Genomic DNA, 15,376 nt, shown 5'->3' on the forward strand with positions numbered 1-15,376 from the left:
TGACAAAGGCAAGGGGCCAAAATACAATCTACTGTGAACACACTTTACTCCTTTAGTCCCCAGTCGAGATGTCCAAAATCAAAACATGAGCCATCTTAACAACATGGATGTGGGTTTGTAAGCCACACTGTCCACAAATAACATAGCTCCACCACTTCTGTATACAAAGCTGACTTCTTTTTTGCCTTCTATGAAGATCAATGCAATTGTAGATCTGCAATTGCATTAATCTTCATAGAAGGGATGAAAGACAACTGTGGAAAGTTGCCCACCTGCCTCCTCTGTGACTGCTTGGGGTGCTGTGTGTGTGTGAAGTGAATCAGAGAGCCGAGGGAGGAGGCAGGGCTGTGGTGCGTGTCCCCCACTGGCTAAACCAGATAGCAGAACTAGTGATGCAAACGGAGGGGGACTCCTGAAATAGCACCGCTGGGGAGGAAATGAGATGCCTATAACAGAGAGCTCAGCTAGTGTACTCAGGACGACGGCGACCGAACTCTGAGAGGGACAGCCACGCTCTTGCTGTTGTCGCACTAAAGGTAAGGCATCTTCAGACACCACTTGTATCACATGAGGGTCAATACCTGTGGAAAACTGCAGGAGAATATACATATCCAGAACTAGATAACTTCAGCCTGGGTCATAGTGTGACCCATTTTTAAATTTGAGGTTTGGTACTATTCTCTATTTATGATTATTATTGTTATTATTATTATTGTCATTGTAATATTAGTAATAACAATAATAATAATAATACAATTGATTGGGTTTCTGTTTAGTTTTTAGGTTCTCCTTATAGCTTGGATTAATTATGTTAAGTATTTTTACAAGAAGGGAATAATACATGAATTGTCCTATTGCTGTTTTTTTTTTCCAAATTCAAACAGATACCCTAATGCTGTCTCTCACAGTATTAACACAACCCTACACAATAAGAAATACTAACTTCAAAAGTTAAATTGATGTTTTTAATTGGGAAGGAATATGCCTCCCGGAAGAGGGGATTTTTTAAAACTTACTGGGCAGGCATTCTGTGTACTGTCACATTGAAAGTGAAACTCACTGTGTTTGCTTTCTGAGGAAGAATATTATACTGCAATTGTTTATATATATATATATATATATATATATATGTAACAGAAATGCTGTGGTTGGTCATATTCTGTATATTTAACAATATATCTCTGCTTGATTGTGTAAATCTGAAATTGCAGTTCTACTTGACATATTCATGAAAAACAATTTATTCGGAGTGCTAGATATCAATTATACAAAACATTACATATTCTGTTATTCTTTCTAGCCCCTTAATGTATATTGTAATGTATTGTTGGAATCCATGTGCCTATTTACAGCACATGTGCAAAAGTGTTATCAGTACAAATGTTGGAAACATTCCATATAAGGAGAAAGATTAGCTGCTATTAAATTTGGTGAATCTGGAGGATATTGATGTTTTTTGAAGTGGCGATTTTGCAGAAAAAAAACCTCTTCATGTAGGACACATTCTAACATGTTTTAATGTTAAAATCGATAGTTATTTTATACTTACAGCATGGGAGTTTTCAAAAACTCCGGAACAGTCAGGTACTACAGGCAGACAATCTTACCACTTAAACAAAGTATTTTAAAATTGACATTGCTGAAATTTCGGTATAGCTGGTCAATTGAATCTCGTTAATAATTTACTCAAATTTACAGATCGCTTGTTTGGAGGAAGTATAATTGACGATTCAATCAAATCTACCAATGATGCCAAAATACACGGATCAGCCATAACATTATGACCACTGACAGGTGAAGTGAATAACACTGATAATCTCGTTATCATGGCACCTGTCAGTGGGTGGGATATATTAGGCAGCAAGTGAACATTTTGTCCTCAAAGTTGATGTGTTAGAAGCAGGAAAAATGGGCAAGCGTAAGGATCTGAGCGACTCTGACAAGGGCCACATTGTGATGGCTAGACGACTGGGTCAGAGCATCTCAAAACTGCAGCTCTTGTGGGGTGTTCCCGGTCTGCAGGGGTCAGTACCTATCAAAAGTGGTCCAAGGAAGGAAAAGCGGTGAACCGGCAACAGGGTCATGGGTCACTGATGCACATGGGGAGCGAAGGCTGGCCCGTGTGGTCCGATCCAACAGACTAGCTACTGTAGCTCAAATTGCTGAAAAAGTTAATGCTGGTTCTGATAGAAAGGTGTCAGACACACAGTGCATCACAGTTTGTTGCGTATGGGGCAGCGTAGACGCAGACCAGTCAGGGTGCCCATGCTGACCCCTGTCCACTGCCGAAAGCGCCTACAATTGGCACGTGAGCATCAGAACTGGACCACGGAGCAATGGAAGAAGGTGGCCTGGTCTGATAAATCACGAGTTCAAGGTGTTGAACCAGATCTGGTGTATTTTGGCATCTCCCCCAGATTTTGGCGGCAAAAGGGGGACCTACACAATATTAGGCAGGTGGTCATAATGTTATGGCTGATCGGTGTATATCCTCCCCTTATACGGTATTCAGTATATATACTAGTAAAGTTAAAATGTTTGAATATATCAAAAATAACTTTCTATTTAATTTTGATCCCTGACTAATTCCGTATCATCCCAGAACTGATAACCACCTTCTCTTTAAAAATAAACCATAAAAAACTTTGAGGAGGAAGTTGCTCATAAGATAATTGCTTTGCAGTCTTGGTTTTTCTAGGAAAGCCATACAAGAAAAGGGAATGTGTGAGCTCTCTGATAAAACATTTCAGACCACTTGTTGGCTCCCGTCTCTCTCTCTCTCTGTATGCTTCTATATGAAGCATGGAATGACTCAGTCAAACACAAAAGACAAAGACGTTCATTCACAAACAAACTTGTTAGACACATCATTGCAATGAGCAAGAATGGATCATGACTTAGCCAAATCAATATTTGTCAGGTTTCTAGGGTATAATAAACTACCAAGATTTGGACCTCCTGGAAGTTGGTAATAATAGATAAATCAATACAGGTACACAAATTGTCAAAATCACCAACATCATCATCATCTAAGTGCCATATTTGTTTGAAAAATCATCACCTACGTAAGAACAAATTTTGAAAGTGTGGAAGAAAAAGGGGACCTGTTGGCAATTTAAATGGAAAACCCATAACTTGAAAAACAGTATAAACAGCTCAAGTGCATCAAACATTTCAGCAGGTGAATGATCTGTCCAGAGCACAGGAACAGACCCTGCGGCGAAAGATTGGCAGAGAAAGTCTGGTTCTGTGATCTATTTGGGCATGTATCTGTCTGGACACGTTTATCCTGTGCCTGACTCCAAAGCCCCAGTGCCTACATTTCACAGTCGCAAGGCAATGAAGATGTAAAAGGAATAAAAAGGAAAGAAATGAAAAAGAATAAGCAGACGGGCTGAATGTTGCTGCCCTTCTTCTAGAACTGGTGCATTGTATTTAGGCAGACGCAATGGTATCTGACAAGCACAGTAAACACATATTCCCCAGTACTGCTTTGTTCTAACACATATTAATAGGACAAGCAGAGATTTGGTGTTGCATAATAGACAAGTTTAAGCAATGTATTTTCTGCAGATGCATCTATCATGCCTTTCTGGATGCCAAAGTTTATAAAAGGTTTTCAGAAAAAAGGAAATTATTTCATTTAAACCACTCTGCACACTGAGGAAGCAGACCTTGTGTAATTGAGTTAAAAATATTCTCTGTAATGCGCCACATGGGCTATATTTGTACTAAATTTGATGCATATCAAGGTATTGCCTTTAATTTAACAAAGATACATAACTGACACATGGGAGTCCCACTATACCATTATTCTCATAAACATTGTTATAATTTTGTATCGATAAAATACAGAATAGAAAAAGATAGATAACTTAATCCCTTAAGTGACACACAAGCCTCTGTGTTTATGTATGTGTTATAGATTTTAATATATGTGAAGTTTAGGGGGTTTACCCGTTTGGTGTCCTGGGGTTGGAGAGCAAGGTGGTAAAGTCAGGACACTATGAACCTGAAACACCAGTGATGGAAAAGTACATGTCACACAGCTGTCAGATTAATGGAACATGCAAGTGGAACACAAAACGTGTTCCTAGGTGAACTCTTGTAGAGTAGTCCCTCAGCCCTGTTCTCAGGTACATATACAGCCACAACACCCCATTGTAATTCTGTGACATTTAATGGGACAGCAGGTTTCTCTTGCATGTCGTTAACTCTGTTTGCATCTGATAAATGACAGGAAGACAGAACAGAATCTATTCTGAGAAGCAGACACGCACATGGTGACATATTGTTTCTCAAGGAGGGGCTGTGAAGAAACTTCCTTAAACTTTATTTGCAACTTAGTTTGAGATCTTCAGCAGGAGTGTTTGCAACTTCATAGTTTCAACCATTCACATCTATAGTGATCACCAAGTTCTTATTCAACCTTTGCTGAAAATGGTGGTATGACTTTATGTACGGAAACTGTTCACAATTAATTGGCCTCAAGAGACACAGTACTGAGGCAATAAATCATATACAATGTGTTTCTCTCCTGAAATTGCTTCTGTATAATAACTCACACAAGAAGAAGTGGTGGGGAGTGACACTTCGAAAGTCAACACTTCTCCATTTAAACAAAACAAAACAAAACAAAATCGCAACAATATATATTTCCTCACTTCTTTCCAAACAGCAGTGCCCACTTTAAACTTTAGGTGAAGGGCTAAGTAGGTAATGGAGCTCTTTTTGTGACTCTCTGGGCTTCTCTCATACATCTTGGAGGTAGAAAGAAAACACCAACTACTGAACCAGAGACCCTTGCCGTAACCTTTGCAGCTTTTTGATTGTCTTGCTTGTGTTTCTCATCAACCAGCAAACTGATGTCTCTGGCACGCAAATACTTCTGGCTATGGGTGATTGTGGGAATGATCTTCGTCTTATTCTTCTTTGGCCTCATCTTCTTCATCATCTACAAGTGCTTCACTAGGAAAGGTACCTAAACGCTTTCTAAAACACTCTGCCACCATTTTTCTCATATTTGATTTGAAGATTTATTTAGGTCATAGGCCTAGATGTTGCATCTGCTCCAAAACGTTGACTCACGGTTGACTATTTAAAATGGGGAACTATAGAAACCATAGCTGACATCTCACTCTCTATGTTATATGTCTCTCCCACTTCCCTCTCTAATTATATTTGTATCTCATTACAGATAAAACTCATTATACGCCGAATTCTCAAGATACACCAGGTTATGAGTTTTATTCCCGGTAAGTCAAATTATGTCTCCCTGGAAGCACATTTCCATTCTGTAAGGCTAAATGTATTGGAATGGAAACTTTTGTGGTGGTACTTTGGCCTTTTTTTTGTATGTGTATGCATAAGGTTTTGTGTAATTGTTAATAACAACTATATCTATCAGCTGTGTTAGTGAGTGTAAGAGAGGAGACAGGGGTCCAAACATAAATCGTTGTGCCTTCCTGGCAGAAACCAATTAACCTTCTCAGCCCCTGTAATGAGTGTGTGTGTGTGTGTGTGTGTGTGTGTGTGTGATACGAGGCACAATTTCTACCACACACACACCAGGTTTGAGAATGTTTAAGTTTATTCCCTGGGGATGCCCCATTGTACCCCTATGTAGCACAGTGATGTGTCAAGTCAGCCATCTTTAGGCTGTTCTCTGATACGATAGGTTGTAATAAAATCACACCCTGACTGCTCATGCACGAGATTGACCTGAACTTGACCTGATTGACCTGTCTTTCTCTTGTAGGGGCAGCCAGTATCACCCCAAACACCTGGAAGAGGAGCTGACCCCGTTACCCCCGTTACCCCCGAGGGACATAAACTTCCCAAAGCGGCCAAGTGAGTTCGACACTTTCATCAACCCCCCAGTGAAAATTGGTAAATCTGCATGCTCATGTTATTTTCATTATGATTATTATTATTAGATTTACTCTAGTACAGTAAAATCAACAGCATATACACTCACCTAAAGGATTATTAGGAACACCTGTTCAATTTCTCATTAATGCAATTATCTAACCAACCAATCACATGGCAGTTGCTTCAATGCATTTAGGGGTGTGGTCCTGGTCAAGACAATCTCCTGAACTCCAAACTGAATGTCTGAATGGGAAAGAAAGGTGATTTAAGCAATTTTGAGCGTGGCATGGTTGTTGGTGCCAGACGGGCCGGTCTGAGTATTTCACAATCTGCTCAGTTACTGGGATTTTCACGAACAACCATTTCTAGGGTTTACAAAGAATGGTGTGAAAAGGGAAAAACATCCAGTATGTGGCAGTCCTGTGGGCGAAAATGCCTTGTTGATGCTAGAGGTCAGAGGAGAATGGGCCGACTGATTCAAGTTGATAGAAGAGCAACTTTGACTGAAATAACCACTCGTTACAACCGAGGTATGCAGCAAAGCATTTGTGAAGCCACAACACGTACAACCTTGAGGCGGATGGGCTACAACAGCAGAAGACCCCACCGGGTACCACTCATCTCCACTACAAATAGGAAAAAGAGGCTACAATTTGCACAAGCTCACCAAAATTGGACAGTTGAAGACTGGAAAAATGTTGCCTGGTCTGAGGAGTCTCGATTTCTGTTGAGACATTCAGATGGTAGAGTCAGAATTTGGCGTAAACAGAATGAGAACATGGATCCATCATGCCTTGTTACCACTGTGCAGGCTGGTGGTGGTGGTGTAATGGTGTGGGGGATGTTTTCTTGGCACACTTTAGGCCCCTTAGTGCCAACTGGGCATCGTTTAAATGCCACGGCCTACCTGAGCATTGTTTCTGACCATGTCCATCCCTTTATGACCACCATGTACCCATCCTATGATGGCTACTTCCAGCAGGATAATGCACCATGTCACAAAGGTCGAATCATTTCAAATTGGTTTCTTGACCATGACAATGAGTTCACTGTACTAAACTGGCCCCCACAGTCACCAGATCTCAACCCAATAGAGCATCTTTGGGATGTGGTGGAACGGGAGCTTCGTGCCCTGGATGTGCATCCCACAAATCTCCATCAACTGCAAGATGCTATCCTATCAATATGGGCCAACATTTCTAAAGAATGCTTTCAGCACCTTGTTGAATCAATGCCACGTAGAATTAAGGCAGTTCTGAAGGCGAAAGGGGGTCAAACACAGTATTAGTATGGTGTTCCTAATAATCCTTTAGGTGAGTGTATAATGCTATATTTATAAGGTTTCATCCATTTGTATGGATGCAAACCGTCCAGTGCAAAGCAATAAAATCGAGTGTTGAGTTCTGTGAAGAGCAAACATTTGGCCAAGAACATATGTATCGGCCCGACATGATCCGTTATCTGAACTCGTTGTGTGTGTTTCTGTAGCCTCAGATTATGAAGAAATTCCTGGCACCCCAGACTATGTAAAAGTGGAAGAGGAGTCAACCCCAGCCATGCACAACAACGTGTACAAGCCCCCAGGCGCCCCAGTGACCCAGGACCCGGAGAGTGCAGTCACCGAGGATTACGATGATGTGGTGTCACCTGGGTATGTGAGCGAAGACTACGATGATGTGGCATAAAGATGAGCGCTCTGGGTCTTCTTGACCAGTCATCAAAGCCTCTCTGGACACCTGTGGTCTGGCCCGTCACTCTGTGCCTCAGAAGGGTTCAGATCACAGCCCTTCCGATCCCGGCAGTGAGCTGCTGGATTTTAGTAAAACCAGTATTATCTGAACTTGTGATCAGTGTGTGAGAGCAAAGCACTGACCATTGTGGTCTTCGTTTTTTTTAATTAACTTATTTTAAATATAAATATATATAAGCCTATGTTATCAAATTATTGTTTTATAATTGTATTGTAAATATTTTGTACAGCTTTTTTCCATTTTAATAAAATAACAACCTTCATACTGCACTGTGCAAACTACATGGTTATATACAATTTAATTATTTTATTGAAATTAAAAATACACCTGTTCTGAAAAGTGTTTCATGAAAACCTAATAATCACACAAGAAAATGAGTTTCAGGGGTGGAAGGGTGGCTCTGGCCTAGTTTGGCATCACAGTCCCAAAATACACAACATCAAATTAATCTGTGAAATGGGATGATTGGCAAAAAAGGATATTTGGACCAAACCTGCCATTTCCCTCGGTTCCAGGTCTTTTCAGTTACATTTAAGTGAACTGCTTTAGAGGTACGTGCAAAGAAAAACTGAACTGTATTCAGCAAATCTCTTGACTTCACACAAACCACTGTGGAACTGAAAGAGAATGGAATGAATGTACAGAAAGACAGATACAAAGTATCCCCCACAAATGGTCAGTTTCCCCATATGCAACCAGGAAGTTCCAATTAGAGGCAGTCACAGATAAATCATAAGTCAAGTTCAAAACCTCATCTCTTGAGTAACTGTACTGCATCAACTTTTTAACAGAAAAACACCTTGAGGCCTATTTGTAGACCATATTCCATGGAAAATATAATGTAAATCTTGAATGTAAAGATAGTCTTCATTTATCAGTTCTCAACAGGGTATACACAATATACACAATATAAATCTTTCATTCCTTAAATGATCACAATAACTCCCCCCCCGCCCAAAGAAAGAATCCAGACACACACATCAATACACTTCCGGCATTTCTTATATTTATACATACAAAAACACAGAATTTTTTAGAAAAGGCTCCCGAGATCAGAAATGATCCTTCTTTTGTTCTCTCTTTGCCGATCTATTTCTTTTCCCATTTCATCAATATACATTACAATTAGGGGAAAAACAAAAGAAAAAGAAATCCAACCAGCCATGATTTTCTGCTCAAAGGTCCTCAGGTTGCTGTAAACTCTGAATCGATCTGTAGTGACCGTGTAGCCGCTTGCAGCTTCCTGCCGACGTTGTGAGAGTTACACAGACGCAGCCAGCGGCGAGTCTTGGGCTGTTCTCTCTGTAGATAGAAGGGGTTCACGCTCCAGTTCCAGATCGAGAGAAACGTGTAGAAAAAAGTGTGCCCTCTGTGGCTCTCTGAAGAAAGCATGGTCCTTGTTAGTGATCCAGGTGAGCAGAGAGATTAGCCTCCTAGACGCTGGCCCTCCCCCCAGGCAAAGCCCCCTGGCCTCTCCTCCGGGAGCGGGTTGTAGTTGGCATCTTCCTCCGGGGTGTCAAACAGCATCTTGCTACAGGGACAGATTGAAAAATAGGCTTCTAATAAGGGCGTGTACACGTGTATGACTGGGCTATGGAGTTTGCAGTAAGAAAGGTCAAAAGTCAGTATGTCAGGGCTTACAAGTAACAGATATGCGGTGAGATCTGGAAAGTGGTGGCTTAGTAGAAATGACATAAGAGTATGAGCTAATCATGTGGGTGAATTACATTCTTTTGAACACAACTGTGAAAAAAGAAAGTAGACCGAAGGGGTTAGTGGCAGCTAAGGAACTCAGAACTTATGAAGGGATAATATAGCTATGGTTCTCTTAAATTAATGCACATATGCCTTTCTTATCAGCTAAGATTCCTGCCTATGATCCAGCACTTACAGAATAGCAGGTGTCCTCAGCCATCGGCCTCCACCAGGCTGGTTCGGAAACACATCCTCCAGAAAGAAATAAACATGTCCCACTGCGATGCCTGTGGGAAGCAGATACCAGGTAGCGTTAGGTTTCAAAATACCTAGATGGAACCGTGTCTTTCAAAATGGCCCCTTAATTACCGAGTGGAACGATTTCAAGTTCTGTAAGTTCTGTAGTCTGGCTCATGTGAATGGGCTATGGGCACCTGTCCACAGAGTTTAAACCAGCAGAGCACTGGCTGAGAGAAGAGGGAGATTACCTAAGAGATCCACAATGATGGAGTTGCCCAGCAGCAGAGAGAAGCCCATGAGCACCCAGGGCAGGAAGGGGGCCTGGAAGTTGAGCAGACCGAAAAAGTTCATGCGCACATTGGGATTGCGCCGGCTCCACACGTACACCAACATGATGGTGAAGGCCTGACCGAGGAACACCAGGCTCACGAATATGCCGAAGATCTGAGAGTCCGTGAAGGAAATCAGAGCCGGGACAGAGCGGGACACGCGGGCTCTTGCAAAACAACCGCCTTTCAGGCTTTCGTGTAGTGGAGTGGACCGAAGGGTGGGACAGAGGACAAACTGCCGGTCAAAAGTGCAGTATATACTGATAAATAAATAAAAACAAGTAATTTATGCATTCCAGTGATTAAGGATACGGTCATCAGTATCCCCCCGAAGAGAAACATGAAGACAAAGTCAGCTGTGCGTCCCCGGAAAGATCCTTCCTCCAGCATGCGACAATACCGATACCTGACAGGCCCTGGTTAAGGAGAGCTTTCAACAGCACAGACAAGCAATACAATACGCAATTTATTTATTATAATAATATCACAAAATGAAATGTACATATCAATTTAAATATCGGTTTATATTTGCACTTTTTGTAATGTAGACTAAGAATTTGGGAGTGACACTACCTACTGATTACACATTCAGCCTAAATCTGTTTGTTTTACTAGGATTGTTATATGCTTTCCTGGGTGAACCCACAATAAGACAATCAAATAAACCAAATAAATAAGTCTTTATAACAGGACATGTGTATTAGTTCCTCCTCAATTATAATGGACTCTCTGACTCCCCAGAGAAAGTGAACCAGGAAAAGGATACAAAAAAATCATATTGAATAAAAAGTTGAAACCCACAGGACCGAAGAACAGGAAATTTGTGATGAGTCGCCATACCTGGAAGAGAAACATATTCCTCATCATCTCTGCAATTCTCAGTCAGGAGTGTAAATTGAATTGAAGTGTAATGTGTAAGTGTGCAATCAGTCACTTGTGGAAATGTCATTACAATGGAATGACACTTCCTTTGCAAGAGTAAGCAGAGCAGCTCACCTGATAATGCTTAAATATTAAGTCTGGGTTGAAGTACAGCTGAAAGGGGGTGATGAGCTCCAATTGCTGAGAAGACAAGAAGAGGTACAACCAATAATTACATGAATCTACGGCAATATAATCATCCTGCACAATGTTTCAGGGACATCAGTGCAATACCTTAAAGTGAGGTAAGCATTGTAATAAGACTCTGCAGCTGCACATGTGCTGAAGAATTACAATACAAAACTAGTCATCAGCGAGAAATGAGGCAGAACTAAGTGCTTGGGGTCTGATCTAATAATAGGATACAACAGACACAAAGAAAACCGATTTGTTCAAACATGTATGTAGTATATGGGAGGAATCCCCCGAGTCCCACACAACACAACGCAAGAGACTGTGTACACAAATCGTTTAGTGACACCGACCCCTACATCTAGAGACATACATTTACTTAAATTCAAACTACATCAGGACAAATGCAGGGTAGGTGTCTGATAAACATTTCGGATTCCTGATATACCCGGCTACAGACCGGGGGGATACGATAGCATGATCTCGTTTTCACTGGCACAAGCCTCGTCTAAAGATAATTAATTCCGATACACACGAAATGACGTCTTCCTCTTACCACGGCAGCGGTGGTGAGAACGCAGGCGGTGGTATAAGCCCTGGTTACAATGGGAATCTGTAAATATTCCTGCTGGAAGGTTTGGTAGGCCATCTTGGACAAGGACGGGATGCTTCCGGCACTTACATGACACGTCATCGTGGGGCGTTTCGTCGGGAGGAACGGAGGTGGGGTCGGGCTGGTGGTGTCGTGATCCCATTGGATACATGCGTGTCAGCTTCGCTCGTGATTGCACTATAAATGTGTCAATCAGTGGCTCGATGGGCGTGTCGAGGGCCTGGCGTGGCGTGATTGGCCCGCGGGTCAAGGGGTGCGTTCGATAGGCTGTAGCTGGTGTTTGTTTCTTTTGCTGTGATTGGTCAAGAGCTGGTCTGACGATCCTGTTTGCCTACCTGCGATTGGCTGGTGTGCGCATATATGCGGGGCGGGGAGGAAAAGACACGTGTTACGTAGCAATGAGCGGGAGATTTGGAAAATGGCGGAGTGTGGAGAAAAAGGTATGTTATCTTTTCTTAACAAATATTCATCTTATGTCTAGCTTATTGTGTATGCACATTTATTGTACAGCTACTGCACAAATTACTAGTTTTGATCATACTGAAGTGCTTGCTCAAAATTGCATGTGGAGAGTTCTTAAAGTATCCCACCCATTTTATTTTTAACAATGATCCTTAGAGGGTCAGTATAACTGCTGATTTGAGAATTTATAGACTGTATTTCCAGCTTGTAACTTGTTATCAAAGTCCCTGAAGCCAAGTAAGATAACACGCATAATAAATATTGCTAGTGCAGTTTCCCCAGAAACCTGTTCAGGTGTCTTCAGCTCAAAGTCAATGACCGGCTTTGATTTGTCCTTCTCTGTCCAGTGGAGCCCCTGCCCCAGTCTGTGGCCGAGTCCTTGAAGCTGTACGAGGCTCAGTTCTTCGGCTTCACTCCTCAGACCTGCATGTTGCGGGTCTACACTGCCTTCCAGGACTGCCTGTATGAGGTCCTGCTCGCGGTGGAGACCGTCCTCGTCAAGAAGCTGGGGGGCCTGGACGCAGGGGACGAGGTGACCAGGCAGGCCCGGGAGTGCACTCGGCAGCTGCTGGCCCTCCTGCAGGAACGCATCAACCGTCTCTCCGGCCGCATGGAGGTCCTGCTCCAGAGCAGCGTGCTGGAGGTCCCCCCCAACGTCCTGCTGCCCGAGGACGCCCCACATCAGAAGTACCCCCACAGGCGTGAGCAGCTGCTGGAGCTGGAGGGGGAGCTCGCCGGTCTGCAGCGCCGCTACCAGGCCGAGATGTGTGCCAAGCAGGCCTTGCTCGCGGAGCTGCAGGAGCAGAGGGAGGTGCAGGCTGAACTGGACAGTGTGCTGACGTGGATTGGCGAGTTGAGGGCCGCCTGGGCGCAGGGTGGCATGGGCAGCTTTCACGAGAGCTTCGGCTTAATGACCCAGGTCACCAAGCGCCTGCAGGACACTCTGAAGGAGATTGAAGCGAGGGTTGGAGGGCTGGAGAAGTGATCTCTGGTTGGCGTTCTGTTGGCTGAATGCTATGGGGTCGCCAATATAAAACTATTGGATTTAAATTTAAAATATGTATATATTTTCCAATTAAATAGCTTTCCAGTTATTGTACTGATTTGGTAAATTCTGTTTCCATATATCCTGATTTATGATGGAAAGATCTGAAGTCTGGAAACTAGGAAGTCCATTTACTAGAGAAACAATTTACCAATTTAGTTGGTATACATAACTTAATGTCAAAGTTCCCAAAAATAACATAATTGACAAGGTAATCTTTGTATACCATTGAATTGCCTTCATTAAAATGTATGAAGTGTATAAATAGAAGGTATACAAACTTATAACTGCTTTAATAAGTGTTGTCAAAGTTTACACATGCTGGAGCTCCACTTTGAATGACTTGAACTAGAGATGCAAGTTGACAAGTTTCAGTCACAATAAAAAGTGCTTCTACAATGTTTAAATAAAATTTACTTATGGTTTGAAATTACAAAAAATAACATGAATGGTCTTTAAACAGTCCTCTTATAAATGCTTATTTTGAAGTGAATGCATGTATTGCAGATGCAGTCAATCGCAATCCAGACCCGGGAGAGAATGCGACACACATTGTAAGAGTCTCTTAGCGGGGGTTTGCTGTCTTCTTGTGGGTCATTTGTGGGGGCTCTGCACTAAGTAATAATGGACATCTCCTCACGCTCCCGGCTCTCGGACAGAGTCTTGGCCACCGATCCCAGGTACTGCCGAAACTCCTGGCGCAGCGCCTCCGGGTCCTCCTCCAGGTTCGAGTGGACCAGGGTCAGCTTGCTCAACTGAGAGGCTGCAGACAAAATTGGGGAGAGAAAAAGTTTTATTTTCCTTTGTGTAATACTTGTACTTCTCTTCCCCTATTCAGCGAGGTATATTAATGTTTTGTCTTGAATTTGGTGTAACGCTGACAGTCTTGGAGTGCTGAAGTACTGAATAACATTTAAAGCGTATGTGTGTGCATATCACATGGTGCAAAGAAAAGTGGCATCCTTCATGCACTTTCCAATCTAACTAAGTAACGCCATACCTAAAGCTGGGCGTCCATTCTCGGCTCCACTGCCCGGTTTGTGGTGTTCGATCAACAGGCACTGGCTGTCCTGCATGCCTTGTGAGGAGCCAAATGAAGAATACCACATCTCCAGTTCCTTTAAATGGCTGGGCATGTCGGGGTTAAACATGATGATCACCCCATTGGCGTCCTTCATCAAAGCCGGCCAGCAAGACTCAAACCTTCACAGCAAACGAAGCATAGAGAAAAAGTCACATACACTCTACACTCTAGGTGAGAGAATATAGGACGAGGCAGTTTAAAAACCCGTCTCTCCTGATATATCCTCACTTTGCGTCTCCGGCACAGTCCCACAGCTCCACTTCGCAGCCCACACTTTTCCCGCTGCCGCCCAGACTCTGGCACTCGAACTCCAGGATCCTAGAGCCACCATCATTAGTGTATTTACAACAGCACCAATACTTCAGTACTCGCATATGACAGATTAATACCCCCATGAGCAACAGAAAAACTGAAAAGCACAAACCCACCTGACCCCTTGCGTTGGGCTGTATTCCCCCCCTACTGTTTCGGTGGTATCTGACAGAAAGTTTGCCAGCACCGTCTTTCCACACTGAAAAGTAAAGCAGAGCATTGTGGGTAATGATGATCCAGACATGTTATTTGACTAATGTCGCTGTGGAAGAAATGACAATGACATACAAACACGTACATTGTAACTATAGCATCGTTAGTCTACGCAAGTTATCTGAGGAAATCCAGGACAATTGTTTTACGATTGCCTTACTTTGGTAATTCTGTCATAATCGGTTGCAGTTGCTTACCTCGCTTGGTCCAACGAGTAGTATTTTCATTTTAAACGTTTTTATCTTAAACAATTACATGCAATTAAAAGCATTTAACGTTGACTTCTTCTCACAGCTCAGAGAAGTTCATGTTTGATGGGAAGGACCGGCAAACTGTCGCTTCTCCACACAACCATGTAAACAAGCTCCCTGTTACCAGGATCCGTTCCTAAGGATGGGGTAAATGTATCTGGCTTCCCGATGGTGCGGTTTCCAAATTAATCGATTCCAAACAAGTCAAAATAAATGCAATAAACATACGACATGCATTATGTAAAAATGAATGTTACCTAATACAAATTATATTCAGATTATATTTAAAGTTGCTTAATCGAATAGTATACCGGATCACAAATGAAAGTGCTCCAGTACCCGGATGCTGCTGCTGCTGCTCATTTCGACCGATACGCGTCAGACACGTACAGACCTTGATTTACAATCGTCGTGCGCTACTCTTCCTAAAATAACCAAGGGTGGTCCCAGCACTAGC

The 15,376-nt window shown here is 42.5% G+C and overlaps 3 protein-coding genes across 3 annotated transcripts; 1 reads left to right on the forward strand and 2 right to left on the reverse strand.

Annotated features, from left to right (window-relative positions):
• Positions 1-8,606: 8,606 nt before the first annotated feature.
• derl2 (derlin 2) lies at positions 8,607-11,667 on the reverse strand. Its single transcript, XM_066695760.1, has 7 exons — positions 11,496-11,667; positions 10,883-10,948; positions 10,653-10,726; positions 10,199-10,292; positions 9,806-10,001; positions 9,514-9,604; positions 8,607-9,153 (listed from the first exon to the last, which is right to left on the reverse strand). Exons 1-7 carry the CDS (start codon positions 11,631-11,633, stop codon positions 9,048-9,050), a joined length of 765 nt encoding a protein of 254 aa, XP_066551857.1. The 5' UTR covers positions 11,634-11,667; the 3' UTR covers positions 8,607-9,047.
• Positions 11,668-11,903: 236 nt separating this feature from the next.
• Positions 11,904-13,126, forward strand: mis12 (MIS12 kinetochore complex component). Its single transcript, XM_066695761.1, has 2 exons — positions 11,904-11,992; positions 12,362-13,126. The coding sequence occupies exons 1-2, from the start codon at positions 11,971-11,973 to the stop codon at positions 12,997-12,999; spliced, it is 660 nt and encodes a 219-aa protein (XP_066551858.1). The 5' UTR covers positions 11,904-11,970; the 3' UTR covers positions 13,000-13,126.
• Positions 13,127-13,333: 207 nt separating this feature from the next.
• On the reverse strand, positions 13,334-15,309 carry ift22 (intraflagellar transport 22 homolog (Chlamydomonas)). Its single transcript, XM_066695762.1, has 5 exons — positions 14,866-15,309; positions 14,572-14,654; positions 14,372-14,461; positions 14,060-14,262; positions 13,334-13,822 (listed from the first exon to the last, which is right to left on the reverse strand). The coding sequence occupies exons 1-5, from the start codon at positions 14,893-14,895 to the stop codon at positions 13,674-13,676; spliced, it is 555 nt and encodes a 184-aa protein (XP_066551859.1). The 5' UTR covers positions 14,896-15,309; the 3' UTR covers positions 13,334-13,673.
• Positions 15,310-15,376: the final 67 nt, after the last annotated feature.

The sequence above is a fragment of the Amia ocellicauda genome, chromosome 22 (genome assembly GCF_036373705.1).
Source record: "Amia ocellicauda isolate fAmiCal2 chromosome 22, fAmiCal2.hap1, whole genome shotgun sequence".
NCBI classification, from domain to species: Eukaryota; Metazoa; Chordata; class Actinopteri; order Amiiformes; family Amiidae; genus Amia; species Amia ocellicauda.

Coding starts and splice junctions, on each gene's coding strand:
- derl2 (XM_066695760.1), bottom strand. CDS start 11,633: ATGACGTGTCATGTAAGTGCCGGAAGCATCCCGTCCTTGTCCAAGATG. Junction 9,605..9,805: donor CATCATTGTGGATCTCTTAG/GTAATCTCCCTC, acceptor TGCTTCCCACAG/GCATCGCAGTGGGACATGTT. Junction 9,154..9,513: donor CTGAGGACACCTGCTATTCT/GTAAGTGCTGGA, acceptor CTGTCCCTGTAG/CAAGATGCTGTTTGACACCC.
- mis12 (XM_066695761.1), top strand. CDS start 11,971: ATGGCGGAGTGTGGAGAAAAAG. Junction 11,993..12,361: donor GGCGGAGTGTGGAGAAAAAG/GTATGTTATCTT, acceptor TTCTCTGTCCAG/TGGAGCCCCTGCCCCAGTCT.
- ift22 (XM_066695762.1), bottom strand. CDS start 14,895: ATGAAAATACTACTCGTTGGACCAAGCGAG. Junction 14,655..14,865: donor TACTCGTTGGACCAAGCGAG/GTAAGCAACTGC, acceptor TTTACTTTTCAG/TGTGGAAAGACGGTGCTGGC. Junction 14,462..14,571: donor AGCCCAACGCAAGGGGTCAG/GTGGGTTTGTGC, acceptor TGGTGGCTCTAG/GATCCTGGAGTTCGAGTGCC.